Source organism: Lottia gigantea (genome assembly GCF_000327385.1).
Source record: "Lottia gigantea unplaced genomic scaffold LOTGIsca_28, whole genome shotgun sequence".
NCBI lineage: Eukaryota > Metazoa > Mollusca > Gastropoda > Lottiidae > Lottia > Lottia gigantea.
This window is the reverse complement of record NW_008708898.1, coordinates 2,585,641-2,601,338: the sequence shown is the minus strand read 5'-3', so window position 1 is coordinate 2,601,338 and position 15,698 is coordinate 2,585,641. Positions and strand designations below refer to the sequence as shown.

General features: G+C 35.4%; 2 protein-coding genes across 2 annotated transcripts in view; both read left to right on the top strand.

Moving 5' to 3' along the window:
• Window positions 1-7,973: 7,973 nt before the first annotated feature.
• On the top strand, window positions 7,974-11,089 carry LOTGIDRAFT_161297 (hypothetical protein; the record flags this gene model as incomplete). The annotated part of the gene is made up of 3 exons (XM_009056620.1): window positions 7,974-7,988; window positions 10,146-10,509; window positions 10,707-11,089. The coding sequence occupies 3 exons, from the start codon at window positions 7,974-7,976 to the stop codon at window positions 11,087-11,089; spliced, it is 762 nt and encodes a 253-aa protein (XP_009054868.1).
• A 4,516-nt stretch (window positions 11,090-15,605) lies between these two features.
• Window positions 15,606-15,698, top strand: part of LOTGIDRAFT_161296 (hypothetical protein) — a gene marked incomplete at both ends in the record, with an annotated part of 34,768 nt that continues 34,675 nt past the window's right edge. Inside the window, one exon of the mRNA XM_009056619.1 lies at window positions 15,606-15,623. Within this exon, the coding sequence (XP_009054867.1) occupies window positions 15,606-15,623 (18 nt within the window). The remainder of the gene's footprint in view (window positions 15,624-15,698) is intronic.

Sequence of the window (15,698 nt, the reverse complement as noted above, 5' to 3'; positions counted from 1 at the left end):
AATAAAGGCACGTTTCGATTATTTCTTTTCGTTCGTAGGCATGGAAGATATATTGATCAAAAGCGTCGAGTATATGAAATGTCGTTTCTCTAATTCGTTAAAATGACACGAAGATAATCCATTAAATGGCTGTAGAGTGTAATATAACAAAATTGTAGCATGTACTTTTGGGATCTGTTTACAAATTCTTCGTTATTACGAAGTAATATATAATTTAAAATATAAAACGATATCTTACGCTTTTTATGTGTAGGTTTAGATATTCATCAAGCAGTCTCTTCCTACAGCCATTGAAGCTATGAATGAGACACACTTTCTTGACTTTTCACTTTTCCAGTATTTTCTCCACTTCGTGATTTCACCTAGTCCACAGAGAGCAATATATTATCAAAGCAACGTAAACAAGCATATTAACGTCTTTTGTTCTGTAATTGTAATTCAACATTTATTATTAAATAACAATATAAGATGTAATTATGTTCGTATTTACTAGACAGTAAGATTAATAAGAGTTAGAAAACATGATCTTCGCCATTAGAACAACGGACTTTTGAATATGAGTTAATTCTTACACAACTATCACATATAATTGAAGCTGCACTTAGCTTAGGATTTGACTGTCATTTTATCAGCCACTTAGATTATCTCAATTTCAGAATAACTTCCGTTTACAGAAGGGGGGGGGGGGGCGGCAATAGAAGAATAATTTATCTATATTTTGTGACCCGAGGGATGATGGGGGCATGGGATCATGGCTCGAAAATTACTGCTTAAAAACGCCACTGCTGCTCAACAAACAGGAAGGCAAGGAAAAGGGAGGAAACTGATGAAGATGTTTTGATCCAGTTCAAGGGAGGGAACTGGTCACAAAAGTTATATTCTGACAAAAATTTGCGAACACAAGCAACAGTGCCTTTGAATCACTGCCAAATTCAATACAGGGGAGATAATAACATAGTTCAGTAAATTTAAGAACACAATATACTTGCCTCAGAACACTCAAATACCACCGTTTGAAATCTACGACTTATTCCATTGTTTTTCATCTGGACTGACCACAGGTCCATTTAGAAACGATAGATATTACCCACCCGTTGCTAAAGGAACATGGACTGACCAAGGATATCTTTTACACTCGTCGATGCCTCATTAAATTTGTAAGTTCATTTGTTTTGGACTTGTGGATTGCAGTTTGGTAAGTTATGTGAATTGTTCGGTTTGTGACTAGAAATGATATTTAGAAATCATTGGTTTCTTGTTTTCAATAATCACTATCCTATTTCCTATCCAGCTGTTTAAGGAGAGTGTCGACCATTAATGTATGACATGGAAAAAGGATAGTGATTACAGAAAACCACATAGGGCCTACCAATGTTTTCCAAATACCATTTCTTGTCACGAACTGAAAATCAACATAGGCCTAACTTACAATAGTACTTTCGGGGTTTTAAAGTTAGGTTTTTTTTATTAGTATTACTGACATGGAAAAATATCGACAGACTGCACGTAAAATGCTTTGCTGGTGCCCGCTGTTATGGCAAATGTCCCTCACTGATCAGTACATTAACTCAATCAGAAGCAGAAAATGTGATGTACAAAGTTTGACTGGATTTGTATGCTACCGTTTCCCAGCCATGTCATGCACGTAAAGTGTGTCTTGTTTTTTGTTACCATTTCGATGAAATTAAAGTTAATTTCTTTTGAAGATGTCTCGCTTAATTGACCTTCCACATCTTAAAGCTTTTGTGCCTGAAACAAATGGTTGAAGACTCTTCGATTGTAAAAGGTCAATTTAGCAGGACAACTTGGAAAAGAAAATGAAAAATTAGCAGTGACTAGAGGGTCAATGTTGATGATGAACGATTAAAAACAGGGTAGAATTGTGCTGTAGGATACAAGTCACTAATCTTTATAGACACCAATCAGTTAAACTGTAATAACAACGGAATGGAAATCCTAATTTCATTTACATTCAAGTTCAGTCCTGGAAATCGACGTTTATCTCTGGTAATTCAATTGAAAGAAAAAAATTGTTAGAATTCTACTGTGAAAATAAAATGTCCATTAGTAAAATTACTGTGTGAATCTGGTCAATTTAAAACAAATGGTGCGCTATTATTCGAAAAATCAGGAAGATTATAAAACAAAAAAGAACACTAAAACTCGCACCATTATCAACGGTCGTGTAGGAATACAGCTTAGATAAATTAATTGTCGTCTGAGCGATTAACGAGTCGTCCCCCTTCTATTATATTTCGAATGAAAATGGTGATGAATAAGTACACTATGACTATGGGTGCAACTATCATACACTTTGGGTGTTAATTTCAGACACTATGGATGTTCCTTTTACAAATATTAATATTTTTATCTTTATACACAGCTTTTCAATTCGTCATGCCTTCTCACCAACATGAAGTTCATATCTATCTTCCTTCAGATAATTTTGCATTTCCGGATTACAATTTTACAAAAGGAGTGAAACCCTGAACACCTTGACATGAATTTTATTTTTGGTTTAATTCTTTTCCGCAATTCAGTTGCGCTAAAAAAATCTCTGTCTCGACTATCATATATAAACGTAAGAGACAACAGTATTTTTACTATAAAAGGTCACAAACCAAAACCACAGGGTTGTGTTGAAATATAAATTGCAAGCAGACTACCATAACGCCTACAAATAAATCAAATTGTATTTTCCCATTTTTTTCAACAGCACGATATGAATAATATTACACATCGGAAATATTGCTAGACATTTCACGTTCATCTTTCAATTATACCCTTGGTTACCAGACAGTGTGTATTTGTGCATTCAGAATACAAAATGACTCGATTGTTCAGCCATCGATTTCACATAAAATCTGGTGAATTGTAAATCTACGAGCGACAAACTTGTGATCTTCGTCTCATTAATTACTCATATTAAATTACTCTCTTTCTATTACATGTCATATGGGGTTATAGATCGATATGTTCAGCCTCCACTGAATACAGGGCGATATAAAGCAAGTTATATAATGGTAGAAATGAATAGTCAATGCAATGCGATAGCAAGGCCATATAAAAAACAACGATATAAAGCTCAATGCAAGGAGTGGTAAAGCTCAATGCAAGGTGATAGCAAAGCTCAATACAAGCGATAGTTATAAATGCAGGACGATATAAAGCTAGCGTCAACTGAATACAAGTCGATATAACACTGAGTTCAAGTCGATATGAAGCTGCGTACAAGGTTAAATACACGTCGATATAAAGCTGAATTCAAGTCGATATAAAGCTGAATTCAAGTCGATATAACGCTGAATGTAAATCGGTATAAAGCCGAATTCAAGTCGATATAACGCTGCATTCAAATCGATATAACGCTGAATTCAAGTCGATATAACGCTGAAAACAGGTTGATATAAAGCTAAGTTTTAAGACAATATAAAACTGGATTTAAGTCGATATAAAGTTGAATTCAAATCGATATAACTCTGAAAACAAGTCGATATAAAGCCGTTTACAGGGCGATAAAAAGCTGTATACAGGTCGATATAAAGCCGAATACAGGTCGATGTAGAGCAGAATACAGGTCGATGTAGAGCCGAATTCAGGTTGATATAGAGCCGGATACAGGTCGATATAGAGCTCACTACATGTCGATATAACGAAGAATATATGGACGATATCGAGCTAGTTACATGAAGCTAAATACAATGTGTTATAAAGCCAATTAAGGAACGATGTAAATCTGTATATAGGGTGATATACAGCTAAATACATGGCGATATAAAGCTAAATACATGGCGATATAAAGCTGAATACTGTGATAGACCAAATGGGTGAACAAATTCGTGTGAAAGGTTTTTTTTATAAACTAACCACGGAGGTATCGCTGATCGTTTAAATGTAAGATGGTTAATTGACCGGTTAGAGACCATTTCGTCTGACAAGAGTTGGCCAACATTTGTCCATTTTATTTGATACGGGACTGATTGAACGAACGTGTTGAATTGTAAGAATCGCGTCTGATGGGCCTATCGATTGACGTGTGTTCCTGAAAGACCAAAGCGCGGGTTAGAAGAATAAAAGAATAGAATTGCTTAATATGTCACCATTAAAGATAAATCGATAGGAATTTGTGTGATTTATGAAAGTGAATTCTCGAGAGGTTAACGACATTCTAGCAACCATTTCTTGTCCTTTGCACGTCTCTTGGAGAATAAAAGGCTTATTTTTTCAGTCATAATCTAATCAAACAACTGCTATGGTTGAGATTTTTTCATGGTAGTCAAGAATTTCTGTGTGCTTTTATGAAAAGGCATATAGAACGCGACCTTAAAAAAACTTCAAATGCTTGAAATAATTTTTGCATTATATCACAATTTTACGCGCGAAAAAAGATGCGATCTGCGTCGTCAACGAGATCGATGTTTATTGCATCCCGTTGTCATGGAAACAATATCTATGGGCTAAGATTGTTTTCAATCTGTGAAAGGTTAACTAGACAGACGTGTGTTAAGTATTTCAATATCGGTTTACTAACAGTTATTGATCTACATTGTTTGTCTGCTTTCAATTCAAGAGCTTTTATCTCGGCTCTATCCAATCAATGGAATACATGACTTTCTATCCTTCCAACTTCAATCCACATTCTAGGCTACTAATAGTCGTGCGACTAGGTAAATACTTCTGGTCGTGTAGTGTGGACATGGTAAACAATAATTACACCAATTCTATCTAAATATTGACACATCTCCTTCAATAAATCTTTACTATTACCAAATCACATTCAAGTCTCCACAAATCGCAAATATTAATATTTACCATGTCGCGTGGTATCACATTTTATTGACAATATGAAGGCCATCTTTCAAAATCGACAAACAAAAATTAATGACAAAAGGCTTTGTAAGTAAAGAAAATATGAAAAAAACTCAGTCATAATTTAGAATCTTTTGTCTCAAGGAGAATTGTTGCGGTTTCCGTCTGGATTCAAAATTTACTGTAGGAGTACTGCTTCTTTTAGAGTGTTCTGGATATACAAGACTGAAGCGTAATGGAAGCAAATGGTGAAAATACCACACTTTTGAAACAACGACCAATTCTTCTGTATTTCTTTTTCTTAATTATTTTAAATCTAGCCAGATCCCCTTGGGCTCACTTGGATTGCCATTACGACCATGATAGAGGTCCTATGAAAAATTCCCGATGACCTTGAACAAATCACCTTCCTGCTTTATTTCAGAAAATTCAGTTGTAGGTCTATATTTCATGGATAATACATCACAACCTCGACTTTAAACTCCATCCAAGAGTGTTTACCGGTTTCGTAGGTGACATTCAAGGCTCGTCCGTCCATCTCAACAAAGTCAAGGCTAACCGGAAGTATGTACACACGCGAAAAATTATAAGATTTTCATACATTTTGGTTTTTATAACTAAGCGCTAACTTAATGTTACTATCAATGTTCAAAATCTGATAACAAAGTCAGACAGGTAAGTTTTTGTGGCCAATATCGATGCCGTATCAGGTCCGCATATAATACAAATAATAATAAAACAGTTAAAATAATATAATGAATGATGTGCAGGTTTATTCACACCATATAGCTGCTGTCGCTGGTCTGACACAAGTCGAACCACCAAATAAAAAAAGTATTAACATTAAGAATTTGAATCATTGGAATAAGGTATACTTCCTACGTGGAGGAAGATAAATGAATACACAGTAGAGAATGGGGGTTTCTATTAAAACTTGTAGTAATTAGAGAATTGTCATATTGATTTTATACAGACAATAGGTTTAATAATTACAATAAGAACTATCCACCTTCAACGAATATGTTATCGGCAGCATTATTAGCTGGCCAATATTACACGAACGTCTCGCTAAGTGGTGTGGAAAATTTCCAGTCATTATGACACTTTAATTCTCATGGGGGATAACTCTTGTGACACGTGCCCTGAACACGAGCTGCGCGTGTTTTTCACCAAACGAGAACGTGCTTTGAACCGACACGTGCAAGCAAGCATAAAGTCATAGCATGATAAACATGACAGATAATTATCGGTTTTATTCCATGTTCAGATTATTTCACTTTATTGTTTTTCAGTCATTAGATTGAATGGACACCCCAGTACGAGTTGGCAGGCATGAAATTAGGTGTTGAAAACAATTAACTAAAAACCCGACTAAAAATCTCATTCCAGATTAATCAAGTCCAAATGCCTTATTTCATCAATAATGGTGAAATATGAACGGGTATCAAATCAATTGAAACATATGTCTGAAGGCTTTATTAACCAACGGCCTCATATTAATTTACCAGGTCATACGTTTCATATTTAATGACTATTTTCATTACTTATATCAGGCTATTTCAGAATCGCTTTTAATTCTTGTGGTTTCAGTTTTCAATTTTAATAAAACTTTTTAATTAATATTTCCACTCAATATTATCATGTATACCTGTAAATGTCACTCAAATAGGAACATAGGGCCTAATTACAAAGGAGAACAGAAACATATCCTGGGACCCAGCTGCAATCGGTAGGCTACGGATAATCCGAGAAAGATCAATGCCGAAAGGTTTTGCCAAGGACCACCTGGTAGAAAAGATCCTTGAGTTGTTATCCTTGTAAAATATAGTTGTTTCTTTCTTTCTTTGGAATGTCTAAATTGACAAAAGCTCTGGCATGTTCTTTAGATACAAAATCAAATCATCAGGGCAGCTCTTTTAGGTGGCTCAGTGAGTTAGACGCTTGCCCGCTAACCTGAAGGTCCAGGGTTCAATCCCGGCAAAGGTCGAGATAACACCTTCGGATTTTTCAACCCGTTTTCCACCTGTCAGTGATGCAGGTAAGAGGGGCTGACATGGAAAAAGCGTCTAGTCGTTCGGATGGGACAATAAACCGAGGCCCCGTGTGCTACAGGCTGTGCACGTTAAAGATCCCTCGACAGTTGGAAATCGAAAAAGAGCAGGCTAATGCCGCTGTCCTGGCAAAATTTCCCTCATCGCACCCTGCATGGCGTTGCATTAATCTACATGGTGCAGAAAAGTAGGACGTAAAACTCCATTCATTTCATTTCATTTCTTTTAGGGAATTTATGTTAACTTTCGAATAAAGACTTCCGGAATTTGAGCAAAGGGTTGGAGTATAATGTCGTATTCTCCTCAATTATGGATGTAAGGCTGATTATAGAGAGGAGGCATAAGCAGAGTCTTAACGCAACCTTTCTTCCTATGAAGTAATCATATGGTATTTGCATCCATTTAGGCAATACTTTTTCTTTTTACGAACTTGACAATACAGGTGTTAATGTATGCCAATAATTCTCCATAAGCCACTGTCTTTTTATATAAACTATTTTATAAACTTGTATGTCTTTCTACTACATTTAGATGTTCTTTCAAGCCTGCAAAAAGTTACAACTATATCGTGCGAGAATAAGTCACCATGATATGACATTGTGCACAGGTGTTCTATTATTATACCTATCTAATTATATCATTATCCTCACTTCAGGTAACCTATTTCATCTTTTTCTTTATTTAATCATCTAATTACGTTATATGTACAGACCCTATAAGAACCGCTAATAACATAACCACCATGTCTCCTTCAAATTTAGCTAATTAATATATGATAATGGTCAAACTGCGTCCTTGTTATCTTCAGTCATGTTTGACCATCGGCTACTCGAATTAGTCTTCCTTCGCTGGCGTTTGTTAATTGCTTCTTGCATCTATTTCGAACACTATTATTGCCCAGCTGCTGAATTCAATGAATTACATATTGATACATTTGTATCGTATAGATTACTATAAAATTGTTTTGAACATTATTGGCACAGCACTCAGTGCATGCACTGCGAAACAATTTTTGGGATACATTGGGTCACTTGCTCACTAACCTGAAGATCCAGGGTTCAATCCTGGCATAGATCGAGATAATACCTTCGGATTTTTCAACCCGGTTCCCCCATGTCAGTGATGCAGGTAAGAGAGGCTAACATGGAAAAAGCGTCTGGTCGTTTGGATTGGACAATAAACCGAGGGTTAATTTGGACGGTTGCAAATCAAAAAAGAGCAAGCCAATGCCGCTGTCCTGGCAAAATTTCCCTCATTGCACCCTGCATGGTGTAGAAAAGTTGGACGTAAAACTCCATTCATTTCATTTCTATGGCCTTAATAACAAAGACCCATCAAATGTTATACATGCACATTGTCATTTGGCTACATATAATATTTAATTTAATTTTCCAAAGAATACAAAAACATTATTAAATGAAATGGATTGAAATAAAACAGGGGATGTAATAAAATAATCAGACTAGGTTTCAGCATATCCTGTCCAATGATAAATATGGGATTAAACTTGCATTTATTGGATTTTGAGCCATTTTTCTGTTTTTCTTTGTTTGAAATTCACAATTCCTGGAAACACGAATGGAATAGATAATATTGATAATAGACCAAGGTATATGAGAAGACAATGTGACTGATTAATCTCCATATGTTCAGGTTGATAACCCACAATATCGGAAACTAGTAGGATTTAAAATGATTTATTTTCATTGTATGTCCAGTATTATTCTATATTATTGACATATAATAGTCGAAAGGTTCATTTTGCCAACACAGCCGATAAGTTTTGATGTGTTCCTTGTTTGGTCAGAGTTAATGAGTGAAGTATTGGACCAAAATATCTGCCATTTCTTATCAACTTAACTCTTATATATGCAGCACGTATTTGTGTGAAATATAAAAGAGCGTCTCACCAACCAGTATAAACGCAATCTAATGATGATACAAATAGACAAATTATATGAATTAGACTAAATGTTCGGCAAACCTCTCCAACCAGAATTAGTAGAATGGTTAAACAGTTCGACAATGAAATGGTCAATGTATTGGTGGTGGTTAATTTGGTCTTGCAATCGATGAGAAGTGATTAATATTGATGGTGAATATTAAAGGAATAATCACTAGAATCTCCTGAGAGGCTTCTTAATGTGTTATATTGCTCTTCAACAGACAAACACATATCGATTAATAGACTTGAAGAAACAACAAAGAAGCTGTCTTTTACTGTAAGACAAGTATTAGGTTTATTCCACGCAAACTAATCATTAATTCTCACTGAACCTTTTTTTAAAAAAAAGAATTATAAGGAGAGTGGGGGAATTGTGATTGAAGAGAACAGAAATATTAAAGAATCAATAAAAGACTAATGGATCATTTTTTTCTCTAATCCAATATGGCGTGTTGTGTCAAAAGTTATTTAATTGTACCGTTTGTTCAACTTAACCCATTGATTGCTGCTTTAAATTGTAAAATTAGACCTTTAAGGAAGACAGTTCAGTTTCAAGAAAATAAAACAGCCAGAAGTGTCGTGTCAATCTCATTATAATTCATGAATCTGAACACAAACGTCTGCCGTCAAATACTGAAATAATCTTCGTGTTCATCCTTAATTATGAAAAATTTCTTTAGAATCCACCAGACTCTGTACTTCTTTTGAAGAATTGTGCCAGCCTCATCTAGTTTTTATACAACCCATGGGACTTCTCGAAAGATAAACGAAATATACCAAAACTACCTTGTAACAATCAGGATTTGTTCCTGGCAAAACCTTCTATTACAACCTGATGGTTATCTTCGACATAAATAACAAAAGCAATTCTTCAAAATATCTAAGAGAAAGGGGTTTCACATCACATCAATGCCATCTTAGACAATAAGACATTTCGCATCAGTAACCATAAACAGCATGTCTAAACTATCCAGATCATCTACCATTTAAAAACCAATCCTGTTCATTTACCATCAACATCAACTCAAAACAATCCAGATCATCTACCATCATCAGCAACTTAAATCAATGTAGGTCTCAATCATCAACAGCAACTATTAGCAATGCAGATCATCGACCAACAACAGCAACTCTTAACTTGATTGATCATCTAACATCAGCAGCAACGCAAAACAATCAAGATAATCTACCAATAACATCATCTCTAAACAATCTATATAATTTACTACCAACAGCAACTCAAAACAACCAAGGTCACCAACCATCAGCAACTCGAAACAATCCAGATCATCTTCCATCAACAGCAACTCCAAACAACCTAGGTCATCAACTATCAACAGCACAAAATACAAACCGACCACCGACCTACCATCAGTTCATATCATCTACTACAAACAGCAACTCAAAACAACCAAGGTCACCAACCATCATCAGCAACTCAAAACAATCAAAATCATATACCATCAACAGCAACTATCAGCAATCCAGATCATCGACCAACAACAGCAACTCATAACAATCCATATCATCTACTACAAACAGCAACTCGAAACAACCAAGATCATCTACCATCAATAGCAACTATCAGCAATCAAGATCATATACCATCAACAGCAACTATCAGCAATCCAGATCATCGACCAACAACAGCAACTCATAACAGTCCGGATCATCTACTACAAACAGCAACGCAAAACAACCAAGGTCACCAACCATCATCAGCAACTTAAAACAATCAAAATTATATACCATCAATAGCAACTATCAGCAATCCAGATCATCAACCAACAACAGCAACTCATAACAATCCGGATCATCTACTACAAACAGCAACTCAAAACAACCAAGGTCGCCAACCATCATCGCAACTCCAAACAATCAAGATCATCTAACATCAACAGCAACTCCAAACAATCAAGATCATCTAACATCAACAGCAACTCCAAACAATCAAGATCATCTAACATCAACAGCAACTCCAAACAATCAAGATCATCTAACATCAACAGCAACTCCAAACAATCAAGATCATCTAACGTCAACAGCAACTCCAAACAATCCGAATCATCTACCATCAACACTAAACAATCTATATCATCTATTATCAACAGCAACTCAAAACAACCAAGTTCACCAACCATCATCAGCAACTCGAAACAATCCAGATGATCTACCATCAACAGCAACTCCAACAGCACTAAATACAAGCCTACCACCGACGACATTCCTTAACAATCAATACCATCCATTCAGCAATAAGTCTGAAAACACCATCCGCCCTTAATTATAGACTGGAATTCAATCACAATTTGGCGAAAAGTGATACTAAACTACAAAAACTGTGAATTTTAAACATAGTGCTGAAACCTATGCTATGGCATGCTACTGCCTATTTAATCAACTTTAACAAAGATCCAATAATCCCTCGTATTTTAACGCACGAAAGGAATAAGAGAATGTTAAGCGATCTACAGAAAACCCACGCCTATAATAAGAAAAATTTTAAGCATATTTACATTGATGTATTTTTTTGTGAAACAACTATAAAATTGTGGAGTTTCTTGCAGTTGTTTGACCTTGTGTTATTGTCCATGAGATTATTTCTCCTCACTTGAACAGCGGACAACATTTTATACCGTCTCGTTCATCCAATGTTGATTTAATCGTTCCAATAGTTTCGTTCAATATTGACTTTTTACACCAATGTCTATTGACATTAGTTCATCATTGTATTCAAATCCGCGAGTTGTATTGGTCGTAGATTATAGCCACAATACAAATTTCCTTCTATCTTATATTGACGTTTATCTTCACCCGAGTCAACATTAGTTTTTAATGAATACCTTAGTTATTATTACCATATTAAAACATTGTTTATACAGCTTTCCTTCCTTCTTTATTGAATTTCACCCAGATCGATACGGTTTCCCTCCAATAATTATGCTGTTTTCATCAATTTCGCATTATGATTAATCGTTTACTCGAGTGCTAAGAAAACGTTTTATGTTTCTTTAAGTGACCTATGAAACAGCACACAAGTATGTAACAATAAGGTTAAATGTTTAAATACAACTACTTATAACATTAATGACATGTTTCAAAGAAAAGAGTTTCGAGAAATTTCCTAACAGAACTTAGCCAAGTTCCTGCTTCATAATTTCTCAAGATCTCATGTAATCGCCTTAAGTCTAATACAGTTTCTTTTCATGCAAAAATTCCTTGATGTACTCGAGAGTAAAAATAGTCAGATCTTAAAGAGATGGAAAGCACCGACCTAGAAATTGTTTCAATAGCCCATCTACGACGTCACTTTGATAATTCCGACGAGCGCTTGAGGCCTTAACATTACCAGAGAGACCATGTGGGTTCTCCTTATCTTTTCAACGACCACTCCAACATCCCAAAATCATTCTCCAAGCCATACAAATACAGCTCTTTAGTTAAGAAGGGGCGAAGTGAAGACGATAATGATGGAAACGGAGTGGTCACATGACTTGAACAACTCTCAACATTTCTCGGTAAGTGCTCTTGAAGTAGCGAGAAGATTAGCATCTCTTTTTCAATCAAATTCTGTCAGAAATTCGATGTCCTACTTTTATGCATCTATTTATAAAAGAGATTTGGGGTGCTTGAACCGATCAGAATTCGGAGGTCTTTCATCATTAGTAGCGTCAATCGGGTCATACTTTAGACGCCCTGGGATCTCTAGGGTAGACATGGAGAGGCCAGTGTATGGAGTTGTAATGTTCTTAACGTCAACACGACTGATTGCGTCTGCTTTAGACATTATAACAATATTGACAATGGCGATAATGAGACGAATATGGATGCTAATGCTTCTTATCGGAGCAGATCCGGTAACGAGCTATAAGCTCTTTAACCGACCTTAATTCTGACAATGAAGACGAATAGACAAGACGTTACCGGGGTTAGAAATATCATCTTATTGGAAATATCGGTAAACCATTACTCAATTAAATCGTTTCAGGTCTAATGTGATTTCCTCCGAGAGACTTTCCACGGGAATTCCAAATGACCTACTCAATATCCAAATATAAAATAAGATCATCTTTAACCGCTTATTTGTAAGTCATTAGCCTTTGTGCACTTCATACCTTTCCATAAAAAATGAAAAGAACTGAAAATAGACTCGCTTAATATGATGCTATGCGATTTTCTCAAAAATGTAAAAACAGATCGCTACCAAGATTTAGGAACTTGCTTCTATGATCGAAATTGTTTATACTCCTCCAGACGTCCAATGTATCTTGAACAATTTTGTACGGTACCATTTCGTGTTCACTTCACACGTTTTTTTTAAAACAGATATTGCGATATATTTGTAATGTAGAACGTTTGGGGACATGCAAAGATTTATTATTGGTTCATCTATCAATTTCAAAGCCAAATAAAGTTAACTTGCCTTTTAATGGTTTGATATAAAATATAAACCGGAGGTAGAATATACTTTTTTTAACAAACGATCGTTTGAAAATAATTCTCATCAATTTTTACGGCTCCGAAATTATTTTTTCAAACAACAAGCTCCGTGTTATGAAATTTACTATTTCCTGAAATTAGTAAAATCCATTTGCGCACCATATTGAGTTGGATACTAAATCCCTCTTTTCGGAAAATGAAGGATGCCCAGTGATAGAAATGGTAGATGTAACCTATGGTTGTATCTGCCTGAATAGAAGAGCATACTGATTCAGATAGTTTTGGTAGACTGTAAGACTTTTCTTTGGTCACGGTGCTCGGATGTGAGTGCATGTTGAGTTTGTTCCTTCCAAGAAAGATGCCACCCTACTGTAATCCATCGGTGAAATCAAGAAAGAATGATAAATATCCAGCTTTAAACTCTAGACTGATATAGAAATTTGAGGCACCACATTTAATTTGTCTTCGATTTAAGAAATCACAGCAATGCGGACTTCAAGTCTCTCTCACTTCCTTGATATCGTTTCTTTCAACTATCAAGTGTTTGGAATCAGAAGAAAACTAAACGTACAAAGCATGAAGTGGCTCTATTCTATTATTTTTCCATTATCAAGACAAGACCTTGGGTCAAAAACACCGACATTTGATTGTTTGGAAAATGCGTCATTTGGACAATGACAAATGAGTCATGTTCGAGACTAGATATAATTTTCATGACAGAGCAAACGAGATTTTTGTAAAAGAAACATACATATCGTGACGGAGCGTTTCATTTGTAGAGCTTTGTCTTCATTTCAATTTAAACAAATATCATTTCTCATCTGAATTTTCAGTTGGTTTCTTGCTCTGGGATCAACTTATCCAAAGATTTTAAATAGTCGACTGCTGTCCAACTACCCCACGTTTAAGCTAATCCTTCTGACAATCAAACAAAATAGATTTTAAAACAAAGGTCTGTTTAAATTCCAGAGTAGTCGATTTTCTCTTCTGAAACTATAGTATTTATGTTATTATTGCACAAATAATAGACAAACATTGCTCATTTTAAGAGATATAAATAATCAAAACCTATTCGTCCATTGTGAATCAACTTTTTATTGAATATTGGTCCATATGCTTCAAATTATATTGAAATCTGCCCTGTCTGTTGAATCTACTAATGAACTAATTATAAAAATGCATTATTGACTGATGATAACAAGTTGGCTTTTAATGTTTCGTTTTCCAATATGTTACATCTATGATTTTCAGATGGAGGAAATGGGAGGAGTTTTTATTTGACAGTTGTTTGTCAAAACCACGTGGCGCAATTAATACCATCCAATCGTTATGTATGGTTTTGCCACCGGTATTGGAATCAGTTAACTGGTTCAGACTTGGCCTGTATGGTCCATGGCTCGATGGAACTATTCCTTCCAGAAAAAGCAGGAGAGATAGCCTATTCCTATACCCCATGACACATGACCAAGTGAAGCCAGTCCTGGTCTGGACAATGCAGTGATGACAACACTAACAACCTTGATAGATATACAATGCAAACAAACCGGTATGGCATTGTACTATATGCACATGCCTGCATATAATCAATTTGTTGCGCAGAAAATTATGTAATCAAAGCCATTATTATGGCTGTACGTGATAAAGAGTGGATTCTTCACCACGTTACTTTGATGGACATTAATGTATGCATGAAAGGTGTTTGATTGCCAAGTAAGTCCTGCCCAGTCTCCGCCTTTTGTGAATAATCATCTACCCCACGTGGGTTGAAATTGAAGCGAAAATGGCGTCTCTTGTTGATATGGCCAATCATTCGTTTCCATATATGGAAAGTTATATTTGCTTTCTAGCATTGTTAGTGGATTGTACGATGGTTTAGATTATGTTGATGTGTGTGGTATTATCAATAGCCTGTTCACACTCACTTTTTTCTTTTCTGCTTTTCTGACATGGAAACAATGTGTGTAGAATAACGGTATATTTTTTACAGTGTATATCTATATTGCTTAGTTCCCGTAACATAGTTATATACACAGATTGTGCTATCAAGTCCTGTACGAATGTTACCAATAACAGAAAGCCAATGTGAATGTAGCGATGTGTGCTAATTTTATGAATGATCGTTAAATGAAGGATACTATGAAGACACGTTCGACTTTACTCGTGTTTTAGTTACTTGGATTATCGAGCGATAGAAAAACCAACTCTCATTCCTCCATTTGATGAATTTGTTTCGCGTTTTTTACTGCCATTCTGTATGACGTTAGAAATGGATTAGAAAGGCTACTTGTCTTGTGCTTTAATAGTGCTGCTAAAATTCTAGACATTTGCAGGAATTATATATACAAAAACAGGAAGTGAAAATGTATCCTAACAGACATGTAAGTAAACAGGGTTATAAATCATCTATTACTCTCTTTGATGTTTTGATTTAATCACTGAGCCATATCGAATGA